General features: G+C 40.3%; 1 protein-coding gene across 1 annotated transcript; it reads right to left on the bottom strand.

Annotated features, from left to right (window-relative positions):
* Positions 1-2,029: 2,029 nt before the first annotated feature.
* On the bottom strand, positions 2,030-15,237 carry TRIM58 (tripartite motif containing 58). Its single transcript, XM_008052999.1, has 6 exons — positions 14,815-15,237; positions 12,135-12,230; positions 9,355-9,585; positions 6,541-6,563; positions 6,346-6,446; positions 2,030-2,619 (listed from the first exon to the last, which is right to left on the bottom strand). The coding sequence occupies exons 1-6, from the start codon at positions 15,235-15,237 to the stop codon at positions 2,030-2,032; spliced, it is 1,464 nt and encodes a 487-aa protein (XP_008051190.1).
* Between the last annotated feature and the right edge of the window lie 230 nt (positions 15,238-15,467).

The following is a 15,467-nucleotide window of genomic DNA, read 5'->3' as shown; positions in this document are numbered from 1 at the left end:
GGGGACTTGGGGAAAAATGTAAGGTTAAGTTTCAGGTATAGAGTTAAAAATGTCTGAATTTTGATATTAAGTGGACAGTTCACTATAAAAGACTAGACAGTGTTCAGGAGAAAGGATGGGGATGGTTACGAAGTAGGTTTGGATTTAGAGGATTTTGCTGGTAACAAACCAGAATTCCAAAAGGAATAGTGGAAACCTCTGAAGGGTTTCTAAAGAACTGGAAAGGAAGAAGGGGTCATAACAGAGATGCACAAAGCTTTGTAAAGCTAAGAATGTATGACGTGAAGAAAGACTTCATATTTAGTGACTGGCAAAAACCACAATAAAATGCACAGAGTGGTAACAAAATTTGAGACAGTCGACACCAGCATGTCAGGTTACATGGTAGGGAGGGGATATTCCTGGGACAACCTTTTAATCCTATGAAGAAAGTAGGTAGCCTCTTTCTCACCCAGGCTTCCTTGTCCCAGGTAATGAGTAGAGAACTCATATAATGTGTGATGTCGAAACAAAGACTCAATCCCTCCTGGTCTGTCCTTTTGCTGAGCAGAAGACCATCTTCCTATCAAGCACCAGAGAGGCCTAGGGCATGCATGGTCTGTGTATTATCAAGAAGAGGGTATAAGAATGTGTTACTCCCTCTTTTTTCAAACCAGAGACTGAGAGGTGAGTGTTTGCTTGTGATCAATTTTTTAAAATCTAGAAAGCAAGATATGTTAATAATATGTTTGAAGAGTAAGTGAAATCTATCAGTCAAAAAAATCTCCCAGGAAGAGAAAATAGCTTGAACTTGGTTAAAGAGGAGGAATAAACCTTTGGCAGATTATTACCAGGATAATGTTAAATAATTTGCCATTAGTTCATATTTGGTTAGTACTGAAGGATTTACCAGTTAAGCATTTTAGCATTTGTTTAGCAATTATTTATTAAACATAAAAAAGAGAAAGATTGCAGCAAGTTAGACTTCAATAACTTTTAGGAATTTTGTTGGAAACATATAGAATATACTTTAAAAATAAGTTAAATGGTATCATTTCACATCATCATCATCATATGTATACTGTATTAAAATATGAGAGTTGAATTTAAATGAACAATATCTATTATGACTTTAAACATTTACCATAACACTGTGAGACCAGTATTATTGTTCCTTATATAGGGTCCAAAACAAGTAGCTGAGACTGAGCAAGAGAGAGAGGTGTTATTTGTTTGAGTTATTACAACTAGTAAATTTCTAGCTCAAAATACTAGTTAAATCAAAATTTTTAGAAAGTTTTACTTTTAAAAACTGTATCTCAAGGGGGAAAATCTAAGAATCAGTGATATTAAGTTCAGAGGAACAAATTTCATAATTCTTAAAAAGTCAGTCTTAGAATAAAGAGGATTTTATAAGTAATTGAATAAAGTCATAGGAAATGTGAATGTATAAAGGGATGGTTCTAAATATATGAATATAAAAGGAAATGATAGGTTAAACAATAATATGTAAATTTTTTTAAAAAGTAAGGTACATAAAAAAAGAAACAGAGACAGAGAATGACAAAGAGACAGAGAGAAGAAGGAGAATGAGAAGAAAAGGAAACTTCGGAAAAGAGAAACAGAATTATAGATCTGATGCTGGAATACTCCATTTAAGAACTGTCATTTCTAATACTTAATGTGTGTGAGAACAGGAATAAAAGGACATAGGAAAGAATGAGAAATGATAATGCATGCTTAGAATTCTTTGCCTGACACAAGGCCATTAATTAGAAGGAAGACCCATCAAGAAAGTAAGTTTGTGGAGTCATCTGGAAGTAGATTTTGGCAAGATTGCTCCATTTCTACAGTTATTGTACTCCATAACCTTCCTCCACATGCAAATACTTCATAGTCTCTCTTTTTGAACCATGAGAAAATTTCCACAGCAGCAAGGAATAAAGTGCTGACCTAAATGGGGGCATTTGATGATACTTGGCACATTTATGTCCTTTGCTTCACTCCAGGAACCTTTGTTGGGCCAGGACTGTATCTTGGAAACAGACTTTTAAGCGTGATCTTCTTTAACATTAGAAGCAGGGTCAAGATGACCGCTAGTTGCCCGATGTCCTGACTCTGCTTCCGTCATAGGTGGCAAGATAAGAGGAGTTGTGTCACAGACGAAAAAGTAAGGTCGGAGAGCACCGGAGAACAGTTGGTTGAACGTGTAGATGTAAGACCTGTTTGTGACGTCATAAAACGAGACTTCACCGGCTTCATAGTCCAAGAAAATCCCAACGCGGCGTGGCCGTTCCAGGAGGAGGAGCGGCACCGACGGGGAGGCCAGGACCATATACTCATTCCCTTTCAGGAGCCACATGGCCCAGACCCCGTTCTCAGGAGATGGCGTGGTCTCCCCCTTTCTCGGCAGTGCGTCCTGACAGACTCCTAGGCCCCACTCTGCTTTTTCTCCCACCACAACCTCCCAGTAATGTCTCCCCGATGAGAAGCTCTGCAAACCCAGGACACAGGGCCATGTGTCAAACCTCTCTGGGTTGCCGGGGACATCCCTCCACAGTTCTCCATCTTGCACACAGCGCAGGTCAGCAGTTAGAAGGAGGCTAGGATGCGCCGTGGCAGGATCCAGATTGATGTCAACTGTGGAAAGAATGTTGTGGAACATGTGAAAAGATGGAATGGTCTGGTGAGAACTTAGGAAGCTACTGAGAAGAACGGTCACGCAACTTCTCATTCTTCTTTCTCTAGTAATTCCTAGGGAGTTATACAAACAAGTATTTCACTTTGCTGGCCATTGAACATATCTTCATTACTTTCTGGTGCAGTCCATTGTTTCCTTTGTATAATTCAGAACTCAATAAAAACATAACCATTGATAATGACAAACAAATGCATAATCATTTCGATTCATCTACAGCCAAAACATTTTTTTTAAGGCATAGGGCCTTGCTATGTTGCCCAGGCTGGGAATGCAGTGACTGTTCACAGGCATGATCAAAGTACATTAGTCTGGAATACCTGAACTCAAGTCATTCTCCTGTCACAGCCTCCCCACTACTGCAACTACAGCTGTGCACCAACCATACCTGGCTTATTTCCAAAACATTTGGGTGCCCATAGAATGATCATCTGCAATTAACATAAAATTTATAAACCTATTAGGGATTTTTTTCTTAAAACTGGTAGAAAAACTGTGTTAATAAGAAATCTGCTACTTTCAAAATTATGCTACTGTGGGAGGCAGAATTTAAAAATGGATCCCATGACTGTCACACAGCAGTGTTAACCTAGTGATTATGTTACATTATATGACAAGAAAGAGATTATCTGGGTGGGTCTAGTTGCATGAGTTCTTTAAAATCAGAAAGGTTAGGGTCAGGGTGGTAGAAGAAAAAGTTGCTAAGATTTGTATTTGATCTGTTGTTGCCGTCTTTGCAAATGGAAAGGTCACTTGAGGAGAAAGATGAGTGATCTCTGGAACTGTGAGTGGCCCATAAGAAAGTCAGCAAAGGAAACAAGGGCATCAGTCCTACGCTTGCACAGAACTGCATTATGCCACCAACCTGAATAAAGATGGAAGGGGATTCTTCCCCAAACCCTTCAGAGAAGCACAGTCTGACAGACACCATGATTTTGGCCTTGTGAACCCCAAACAGAAGAGCTGGCTCATCAATTTTGATGCCTTTTAATACTTCTGCTGTTTTTTGTTTTACCTCTTCTCTATTGGCAAAATGTTTCCCTTTGAGGACATTTTTTCATCTGGGGAAACAAATAAACAAAATTCTTTCAGGGAGAGATCTGGTGAATAGGGAGGGTGGTTCCTGGGGTTCATGCCATTTTGTGTCAAAAACTGATGAACACTCCGCATGGTGTGGGCAGGTTGTTTGTATAGATCACCCATTATGAAATGGGCAAAAAGTGTTGAAAGAATCTAAAAAAAAAAAAAAAAATTCACTGAAGCCATACACAACCTCTCTCAACAATGCTAGCTGGAATACTGATGCCAATGGGGCCCCAGGATATTTACCTAGCGGGGGCAAGCCTGTACTACGAGGGGACTAACCTCCAACAGATGATTTTGTTTTGGGGAAGTTCCCCCTTGTATACAATAAACAAATACATCTGGAAAGGTTTTAAAAGAAGGGAAGTAAAAAGATAAGATATAAAATACCCAGGTGTTTCCTCATAAGCATTCAAAAGTAGTAAATTCATTAATACAATTTTGTTTTGTTTTAAATACAGATCATAATAAATGTTACTTCTACTACTGTTGCCACCACTGTTCTTACTTGTCTTTAAATCACTTCTAGTGAGCTTTTATTTGTTCCCAAACCTGAGTGGCCATGTGACCACACTGCTTGCATATTATCTATATTAACTCACATAGCTACCTTGAAGATCCCTGTTATCATCCCTTCATTATTCATGAGGAGCTTCAGAGTCAAAGAGCTGATGCGATTTCCTTGAACTCTAGAGACAGTAAATAAGAGGGGTTGAAAGGCAGGACTCCATGGAATTGTGTATTCAGTATGTGTTCCGTCTTTACTTTTCATTCTTCCACCAGCACATCTCTGCTTTGTTTATAACAAAAGCAATTTGTAACATGGTCTTTGATACTGTCTATCTCTTGTTCCTCTCCCTACCCTTCTCTTAAACTCAATTTCTCATTGTATTATGATCATGCCTCAATCAAACTGTCCATGTTTACCTTCCCAACAACCCTACGTTGATAAATGGTTAGTTGTCAGAGTTCATCTTAAATGATTTTTTGGTAGCACTCGACACTGTTGAGAATCCACCTGTCCTGGAAGACTTCCCTTTTCAGAGACTCCAGTCACCTACTTTCCTTCCCTTTCCATTTGCGGCTCCTTCTTGGTACCTTTTGCTGTCTTTCTTCTCCTCCGCCCTCATCACCCTGGAGGTACCTATGGTCTCAAGATTCAAATCTCTTTTCTCTCTCTCAGCTCACTCACCATATGTACTTGGTGGCCCACTCATTGCTTTAACAAATTCCATTCGTGTGCTAACTGATTCCAAATGTGTGTATCTAGCCTTGATCTTCTTCCTGAAACCTTATATTTGTGAATTCATCTGACAATGTGACATCAACATTTAGATACAACATCCACATGACTCATACTGAAGCTCCCTTTTCCTGCTTCAACTACAACTGTCCCCATGAATGTCAATGCAATCTCATCTTGTTAGTTCTTGAGATCCAAGATCTTGAAGTCATTCATGGCTTTTCTATTCCCATTACAGGTCATATCTATCCCTAAAGCATATCTTACCAGCTCTGCCTTCAAAATATACCAAGGATCCATCCATTTCTCAGCATCTCCAGTACTGTTGCAATCCACAGTCATCTCTCACCGAGTTATTGCAAAGGCCCCTAACTGCTTTTCCCACTTCAATCGTTTCCCGTCTATTTAAAGCATATAGTAATAAAGCATATAGAGTGAACCTAATGAAATAGCAGTCTAATCATGCTAATTTTTTAGTTACAGCTGTTCAATCATGGCTTATCTCACTGGGAAGTGAAGTAGCACGTTCACAGTGGTCTGACTATCCAGACGTTCTTCAACCATCTGGTCGCTCACTCTGCTACAGAGTGCTTACATTAGCATTCTCATGCTCTCTCAGAATGTATCTGCCATCCTCCCATTGCAGGCCCTTGGCATCCGTGGGGTTGGGGGGGGATTAACCATGTGACTAGAGGATTGTAAGGTTCAGTTCTATACACCACGTTCCCCACTTTTGGAGATGAGAGGGGCTGAAGACTGAGTTGATAAACCAAATGGCCAAGGATTTAATCAATCATGCCTATTCAATGTTTCCATAAAAATCCAAAAGGAGTGAGTTTTGAGGTTGTCCAGACAGCTGAGAACATAGAAGTTCCGGGAGGCCAGTGCCCAGAGAGGACATGGAAGCCTCACTCTATCCTCCCATCTCTCATCCTATACATCTCTCCCAAGTGGCTGCTCATCAGTATCCTCTGGATTGATCTTTATAATGAGTAACAAATGTAAGTGTATCCTTGAGCTCTGTGAGCTGCTTTCACAAATTAATTGGGCCCACGGAGCGATTATGGGAGCCCCAATTTACAGCCAATTGGTAAGAAGCACAGGTTACAACCTCACCCTTTCCCATGCCATCTGGTACAAGGAAGGAAATAGTGCTGTCACCTAGAGAAGATGCTACACAGAAGTACTAAGCCAAGAGCATGTTTTCAAGGTAAACCTCTGTTGATCTTGACCACTGAGATGTAAGCTCTTGTCTGTCACTACAGTCTGACCTGCATAGTAACAAATGGCAGGAACAGCCAATCTTGGGCATCAGAGTCCCCAGTTTTAGAATGCAGCCTACCTTGGAACCTCCTCATCATCTCTCTCCTCCCAGGGATGCGGCACACTGTCTTCAGCTCCAAGGGGATGAGCTCTGCTTCTAGCCGAGTGACAGCCTTGCTTCTGAGAAGAAGACACAACCGAAGGGTGTCAGCAGGGTTATCACCACCTTCTCTGCCTCTCCTAATCCCTGCAGGGATACAGACAGTAAACATACCTGCTCAAGGCTCCTCTCACACCCTGAAAGTGAAAGAGAAACAGACAGGTGTGATTTGGCCCCATGAATTGCTTTCACAGTCAGACTCAGGTCACACCATGAAAATCTCTTTAGGGATTACTGGAAATCTTTAATGATTAAAATAAAACTATAGGGGGAAATAAATCTCTTTTCAGTAAAGCCAAAAATAGGTTGTCATTTAATTTTCCCATGAAAATGAAATAGCAAAATTAGAAATATTAGATTAGAATCGACTACACAAAGTTTTGGTTAATTTCTATAATATCTATCAATTTAATTATTTTCTGAACTGACAAGTTTTGCACTTAGGTAGAGTTATGTTTTGCACCTACTACAGATGAAATTAAGGTAGATGGATCCTAAATATTTCCTGAATTTATATGAGGAACAGTGGTAGGTATAGACACAAAATGTTTCCTTCAATGTCCTTATAAGAGAATTTCAAACTCCTAATTTTTGAAACAACACTCCAGAATTACCCATATGAGTAAGCTACCTAAGTAGATAAAAAATAAAGTCATTAATATCTAGCAGCATTTTATCTCAGAGTCGATTATTAAATAAATGTACTTGTAGTACATTTATTATGTTAATAAATATATGTTAATAAATGTACTTGTAGTACATTTATTATGTTAATAAATAAATAGCTGGGATTCATTTTCCTCTTCCTGTAAAAATAGTCACCAATTGGATAAATCGTGACAAAGCATAAAAGCAGGGAAATACTTTGCCTGACCTTATATGGGAAGGACAGGAGTTGGCCATGCTCTTTGGAGGTAGAATGTAGTTTACTGGCACAGGGGAAAACAAGGAAAGGAAAGCATAAAAATGTATAAATTATTTAGGAATATATTCTTTCTAAGATTTGTATTTTAAATTAGTATATTATATATAATAGATAATTATTTCATTATGTATAATTATTTTATTACATAATATGCATGAGGAGGACCCCCCAAAATTGAATTTTTTTTTTTTTGAGGTCAGGCCTTTTGCAGTACAGGCTTCTCCCACTAGGTAAGTTTTCTAGGAATCCATCAGTATCAGTGTACCAGCTAGTGAGAGGCTGTATTTGGCAGTGAATTTTTTTGGAGGTCCTTTCAACGTGTTTACTTATTTCATAAAGGGTGTTTTACAAGTGATTTACACCGAGTGTTCTGCAGTTTTTGATTGAAACAGGATGATCCCCGGTCCCTACCCTCCCTATTCACCCAATCTTACCCTGAGCAACTTTTTTTTTGTTTCCCCGAATGAAAAAAGTATTCAAAAGGAAACGTTTTGCAGATGTGGAAGAGGTCGAACAAAAAATGGCAGGAGTACTAAAAGGCATCCAAATCGAGGAGTTCAAAAATTATTCTGAGCAGTGGAAAAAGGATCTTGATGGGTGTATTGTATCAAACAGAGAGTACATTGAAGATGACTGAAGTTTAAACACGTAAGAATAAATCTACAATTTTACAATTTTTTATAAATAAATTTTGATTTTGAAGGGTTCCCTTTGTATATATAAATTATTTTTAACATTTATTTGGTGCTAGGAAATATTAAATTTAATTAAACTGTTATGTGAGATATGGTGAGGCAGGGCAATAAATATTGTTATTGAAAAAGTCAAAGTTCCTGTGTTTATTTGCTGTCTGTTACACAGAAAATTATTTCCCTTCTGACCATTAGTTTGTATATGAATAATAATAATGATGCTAACAATAAAACAAAACATACATTTTACTTATATAGAGATCAATTCTAAAGATAAAAAGCGAGAAACTCAATTAAAATGCTTCATAAATTCATTGTTAATGATCCCCACCACATAATCAGCACTGTTTAGTCATTGCACTTGTAAATGATATACAAATAGTTAATGTGAGTATTTACATTCATAGCATCTTCAGTGTTTAGAACCTGTGGGTGGGTTATTCACATCAACTGCTTGGTTTAGAATTCCCTGCATGAGTTACTGGGGCCTAGACAAGAAGAAGTGTACTAGATGAATCCCTGTTGCAGTTGGTTCTATCAAGGTAACAAGCACCCATCAATTATAGCTTTTCTGTCACTGGGGATGTACTGCCTTCATGGAAGTTTATAAACAAATGTTTCCTTTCACCTGTCATTTGTCGATTCCAAATAGAGGGGGGTCAGGCTGCATGGGAAGCCACTAACTCTCTCCTCCCTGTGCCTGGAAGTAACATGCGGTATGGGCTTCAGTGTCGGCCTTACAGCTCATCATAAAAATGCCATGCTGGACAATTAAAAAAAATATTCACAGTTTTAGCTGTTTACACTGAAATGGGTTACTCGAGACATGTTGGACTGGCCAACACTGAAAACAGCAATATCATTACTGACAGATGGTGAGATTTTAAGAAGCATTTGTCAGCCAGCATAGTGTAACTTGTCCTTGTCCTAGCTGCTTAAGCTCTCATAAATCATTAAATTAGCTTTAATAATTATTTTTGTCTTGAATATGAACTGTATAATTTTTTTTTCTTGTACAATGTCTTGCTATGATGCCCAGGCTAGTCTCAAATTCCTGGGCTCAAGCAATCCTCCAGCCTCAGCCTCCTAAGTAACTGGGACAACAGGTGTATCCTGTCACGCCTGGCTCAAATTATGTGATTCTCTAGAATCCCTTCTTATTCTGATGCTAGGATTTAGGATTTATCTAAGTAAATTCTAGGTACTCTCCTCTTCCTAAAGAACATAAATGTCTATGTGTTTGACTCTGGAAGCCACCGTCTGACTCTGCACCCATCTCACATCTGCCTGCACCTCCAGCACTATCCTCACCTCCAGTAGACCCAGGGCTGGGCGCTGACACCTCTCCTCTAACTCTTCTGCCAGCTCCTTCAGGGCCTTGCTTTGCTGAGTCAGCCGGTTCTTGGTCTCCCGCAGCCTCTGCAGGGTGGCACGCTCCTCCTGCTCCAGCCTCCTCAGCTGCAGCTGTTCCTCCTGGGCCAGGAAGCCACGATGTTTCTCGAACTCCAGCCTGAAGCGCTGCCTCTGCATTTCCACTTTCTCCTGGAAGGACATAGCAGATCACATCATAATTGCTTAGAGCACAGGGGCTGGGTCTCCTGCCTTCACATGAGGGACTGGGAAGGCAAAGTTTGGAGGCTCCTGGCTCCACAATTCTGTGGACTGACTGGTCACATCTAAACAACATGCAGAAACCAGAGTCCACTAGTATGAGTGGCACAGTAGAGTTTTCAAACTCAGAGTTTGAGAAAGACTGTTCAGTTCGGGTTCCCATTCTGCCATAGGCTTGAGGCCAAGGCAATTTTCTATTAAAGTCTCAGTACTGCATTTAAAATGTGGGGGAAAGAGGTATATGTGGATTAGATTTAAATATCTATTAAACTGTTGAAACAGTGACTATTAGAGAGTACTTGCACAGAAGTTACTATTTTCTATTAGTCACGGGAAGCACTAGGGAAAACTGAATGATGAAGTAAGATTAGAGAGATCTACATTTGTAAATGTGAACTTAGAAAAGCCTTTCAGATGAGAAAATATAAATGTTCTTTCATAATACGATAATCACGAACCCAGCCGTGACCCTAATGTTTGCTATAAAGTCAAGAAAGAACGAAGTGAACTTTGGGCAACTTATTTCACAGTTAACTTCAGGGAGTTCATCCTGATTTCTACCCAAATCTCACATCTACAATTTTTGAATAGAGTTAAGGAACATACTTTGCCACAGGTTTACTATATCTAAATATTATTCTCTTGAAATAAGTGCGTAGGAAACTAAACTGAGTATGAGAGAGAAATTATCTTCCCAAAGTATCCACACCTGGGATTCCCTGCCTTGTTTTTAAACATTATAATTTCTTAGTTTGACTGGAAGGTGTAAATAATCATCTTTTATTAACCTGATTAACTTATAAGACTCAACTCTTTGCTTCAATTTTTAATGTGTATTTTCTTCTACTATTTTCTAAATCACTAGATTCATACAATCTTGGCTTCTTTCTAAAAATCAGCCTATTCTGAGTTTCGTATTCTGATTTCTGAAAGGCATAAGTCTTGTGAATGTGAGCTGTTGAGGTGTAGACAATTAACTTCGCCACTGGAAAAGAGTGGAGTTATATTTGGGGCAGGAGGGAAGGTGTGGCAGGCAGTGCTCTACTTGCAATTCGTGTTTCACATCACTCTCTTGAGCACTACAACTATATCTGCAGATACAGTAAAAAGAAGGAGTTTTTGCTAGAATTTATCATTCATTTTTACCAAACCTGTGCTTCCTGCATTTGTCTCACAAGGAAATATTCTTGATGGCAAAGATCATACAACTTTGCTTGACTTTGAATGGGGATCTCCATATCATATTTACTTAACAGTAATCAGTAGAAGGCTCAAAAATGTAGGAACCCAGATCTTGGATACAGGGATTCCAATTGCAGAAATCTATGGTCAGACCAGGATGAGAAAAACTGACTTAGATTACTTGCCTGAAAATAACAAAAAATATTAATCAATTAGTTAACTTTTCCTATAATTTGCATAGTGACAGGACGGGATAAGACTTACCCAGAAGAAAAATGTAGCAAAAATAGTCCTTGTGGAGACATTTGTCTGAAGATAGAGAATAAGACTAAATCTTCAAGGAAAACAAAAAAGAAAGAAGCAGAAAAAGAATGATCAGAAAAAAAGATTTATTTGTAGAAGGAGAAAAAACCAGAGATAGTCTATAAAATATATCCCATAGATCACATTATATAATACATTCTATAAGTGTGTCTAACTATACACAGTTTCTATATGTAGTTTCTCAGTCTTGACACTATTGACAGCCTGACCAGATGATTGTTTCTTGTGAGGGATAGGGACTGTGCTGTGGATTGCAGGGTGTTACACGGCATTCCTGGCTCTACCAATGGCAGCAGTACCGCATCCATGCTCCCTCATTGTGACAACCCCAAATATCTCCAGATATTGCAAAATGTCTCTTGGAGAGGTGATAAAAATCATCCCATGTCGAGAATCACTGTGTGTGTGTGTGTGTGTGTGTGTGTGTGTGTGTGTGTGTAAATGAAATATGTCAGAGAATAAAAAGAATAACATGTCTGGATGACAGAAAAGAGGTTGGAAGTTTGGATTCTCTATCTGTACATAAGATGATTACTACTAGCTGTGATTCATCTGTTATGAAATTGTGAAATATTTGTTTTAGATGAAATATTCATATATAATATATAAATATTCATATATAATTTCTGTTAGAAATAATATCTAACAGATACTTGTTAAGCTAGAAGCAATAGTATGAGACTCGGTTTAAGTGACAGGGATATAGTCAGAGATTTTATAGTAAGATCCAGATAGAAAAGCTATTTATCTATAATTTGAACTGGGTATTATCAATAGAGGTAAAAATAACAAAAAAGAGTCAGATGATTTGAAGATATGGGGTGACCTAGGATGGCACTGAGATGCCTTGCTTGGGCAACTACGTAGACAGAGGAAAAGTGTTGGGGAGTGGAATATGGTAGAAGAATGACTCATGGACCCAAATCTGGATCCTTCAGAAGGGCAAGGCTCTCAATGCCCCAATATCCTTTCACCTTCCAAATGATAATCTTCTTCCCCACGTTGACCTCCTGACTCAAGGCCTCCTCCATCTCTTTCCTCACAAGGTCCAGAGCTGTCTGGAGCTTCACCTGTTATGGAAGATGTGTGGGAACGGTTACAGATGCCATTACTCAGTACCTGATGTCACCCAGATGTGTGAAGAAGCACAAAGATCAAATAAACAGTTCCTTTAATGCATATAAAAGCCTTCGACGTGATGAATAACTAAACATAGGTGTACTTTAATACCAGATACAATCAAAAAATTAAAAGTATGCTCATTGCATCGTTATCGACAATAGCATAACTGTAATTTTCCAAAATGTTAAAAGGGGGGGGAGTGAGAAAAATATTTTATATTAACAAATTGAATTGAAATAACATGTTGCAGTATATGTAATGACAATAAATACAATGATAATGTCCAATTAATATGTATATTCTATAAAACTTAGCACCATTTAGAAAACACTGTGCTTGTGATGAATTACAAAAATCAAGTCGAAATAAATAAAAATGTTATTAGATGACATGTCATCTATTGGTGTTGGGTTGAAGAGCGATGCTGTTTCTTATATCTCTCTATATTTCAACTTCTAAAAGTTATTTATTACTTTATAATAAGGCAAAGTTTTATTATTAGTAGTCAGTAGCATCATTAAGCCATAAACCTGGTAGGTTAATGTATTAAAAAAAAATACAAGCCGGGCTCGGTGGCTCAGCCTGTAATCCCGCGCCTTTGGGAGGCTGAGGTGAGTGGATTGCCTGAGCCCGCGGTTTCGAGACCCGCCTGGGCAGCGAGACCTCATCTCTATAATAAATCAAAAAATCAGCTGGGCATGGTAGTGCATGCCTGTAATTCCGGCTACTTGGAAGGCTGAGGCAGAAGGATCGCCGGAGCCCAGCAGGTCGAGGCTGGGGTGGCCGGAAGTGGCCACTGCACTCCAGTCTGGGGGACAGAGTGAGACTCCAACTCAAAAAAAAAAAAAAAAACAGTATGTTGTACGTCTTACCATGAGCAAAAATTTAATACACTGAGAACTAAATCTTCTCTTAACAATAGGACCCTTGCTAGAAAGAAATATGTGTATTTCATTTACAGAGACTACTTACACAGATTCATAGATAAGGAAGCCTTTAAAGGGAAAAACAAATTATATTCCCAAAGTTATTCAAGTCCTGAATACACATCAATTGCTTTTAAAAGGAGAATGCTATAATGCTGAACATAAAATAACAGAATTCACGATGGCATTTGATTAGGTGGGGAAAGTGGCGTTTGTTTGGTGTTTACAAAGAACAGAGCACTGTGATACTTGTAGGTGGAGAACAGCTCCCTCAGACCAAAGAAACTGTGAGCAAACAGCAAGGAAGTTAAAAAAAAATGGTACATGTGGAACAGCAGTGATAAGGCTAAATATACTGGATCTCATGGCTGGTTAAGACGAGTTGTGGAAACATAACTTAGGACCCTGGAAAGCCCTAACTGACAGGCTCAGGTGTTTAGACTATATATATTTGGTATTGAATGGAAGAACTTCTGAAAACATAGATAATGCCTTTACAAATACTACACTAACAATCCTCTATGTGGTATTCTCTGGATATATTTTTAAAAGGAGGAGCAGTAAGAATACACTGTACAAGTCTAGCTAGAAAGAACCTAGTACCTGAATTTTGTGGAAGGCAACCTAAATCAAGCAGAAAAACCAAGAGAGGTATTTCTAGGCAGATCCAGAGGAAGTTGAGGGGAAAATACCTCAAACTTTAACTTAAAACAAACAAGCCAAGTGCAAATGTTAAGAAAGCTAGCATTTGAAACTTTTACAGCATCATAGTCCTTTGGTTAAATATGTCAGTAGATTAAAGATGTCTTTCACTTCCTTTGTGCTGTTCTAGATGTTGGGAATTTAGGTGAGCTCAGAATATGTCCAAGAATGTTGAAGAGCACAAGTAGGAACAATTCTACACATAGAGTTTCACAGATGCCACTTTTGGAGGCCAAGAACACTGATACTTCATTGAGGATGTTCTAATCCTAAGTCCCCAGATATCTGTTGAGTGCTTTGAAACTAGATTCCTACTTGAGGGGACACAGACTGCATTAGTTTAAAGCCATCACTAAGACTTAAAGGAAGGTTTGCCCAACTACACGCTATTCTCAGCAAATGCCCAAACCTGAGGGCTGTTTCAGTGACATTAATTCACGAAGAGCTGAATACTACGCAAAAGCAAAGCATTGTACAAATGAGAATTATTAGGAAGAGATTACAACAAAGACCCACAATTGTCACAAAGCATCAAGAGGCCCACACAACCCTCCTGACCAGTGTCCAGCTGTGGTACCCAGACTATCAGCATCAGGAAAAATAAATACGACCAGCACGAATTAAAGGACCAGGGAAGGATTCTGGGAGGAGATGTGGACAGTCTAAAATAAGGAGTGTGTTTGAATCCCAAGACAAGTTACCAGAGCAACGGCAAGGAGAACCTAAATTGAGTGTAGAATGTAAGGAAGATGGGAAGAGGTGCGGAGACAGGGTGACACCACTTGGCTTTGTGTCTGGCAAGCCCTTGGCATCTCTGATCAGCCTGCCCCTCTGTGGAGCGGCCCTCCCAGGTCCCAACGGGGCCTCTGCAGGTGCGCCTGGAGGAGAACGCGCGGGGTCTCACCTGGTAGCCCCTGGCGGCTTCCTGCAGCGGCGCCGTACTGTGGCCCCGGTGCTCCGGGGTGGTGTCGCACACCCAGCACAGCGCCACCTGGTCCTCCTCGCAGAAGCGGTTCAGGTCCTCGCCGTGCCGCGCGCAACGGCGCGCCCCCGCGGGACCCGAGCCCAACCCCAGCAGCCGCACGCTCTCCACCAGGCTGGCCAGCTGCCGGTTGGGCCTGAAGCCCGCGGGCCGGAAGGGGCCCCGACACTGGGGACAGGCGTAGGTGCCACCCTGAGTACGCTCGCACTTCTCGCAGAACTCGGAGATGCAGCGCCGGCAGAAGCTGTGGCCGCAGTCCACGCTCACAGGGTCCTGCAGGAAGTCCAGGCACACGGGACACCGCGCCTCCTCTCGCAGCCGCTCCCCGGGCGCCCCCGAGGCCATGGCCGTCAGCGGCCAGGGCTCGCGGTGGCGGCGCTGCCTCCAAGCTGCCGCGCTATCTTCCCTGGCTGTCTGGCAGGAAGGGAGGCACCCCACAGCCCCAGGAGCAGGCACAAGAGGGTGTGACCCGCTGGCCAGGTTCAGGAGTGCAGAGAAACCCCCACTGGTGAAAGGTCGCCACTCAGGAATGCTCAACCAGGAGAATGAAGTTGAGTTTAGAGACCATCGCCTCC

Source organism: Carlito syrichta, unplaced genomic scaffold, assembly GCF_000164805.1.
Source record: "Carlito syrichta isolate Samal-C Ts95f unplaced genomic scaffold, Tarsius_syrichta-2.0.1 Scaffold287766, whole genome shotgun sequence".
NCBI lineage: Eukaryota > Metazoa > Chordata > Mammalia > Primates > Tarsiidae > Carlito > Carlito syrichta.
The sequence above is the reverse complement of the archived record's forward strand: the minus strand, read 5'-3'. Positions and strand labels throughout refer to the sequence as shown.

What these genes read in the sequence shown, in the direction of transcription:
- TRIM58 (XM_008052999.1), bottom strand. Translation starts at nt 15,237, where the DNA reads ATGGCCTCGGGGGCGCCCGGGGAGCGGCTGCGAGAGGAGGCGCGGTGT. An exon ending in AAGCCGCCAGGGGCTACCAG is followed by an intron (nt 12,231 to 14,814) that starts GTGAGACCCCGC and finishes CTTCCATAACAG; the next exon opens with GTGAAGCTCCAGACAGCTCT. An exon ending in CAGCCCTGGGTCTACTGGAG is followed by an intron (nt 6,564 to 9,354) that starts GTGAGGATAGTG and finishes TTTCACTTTCAG; the next exon opens with GGTGTGAGAGGAGCCTTGAG.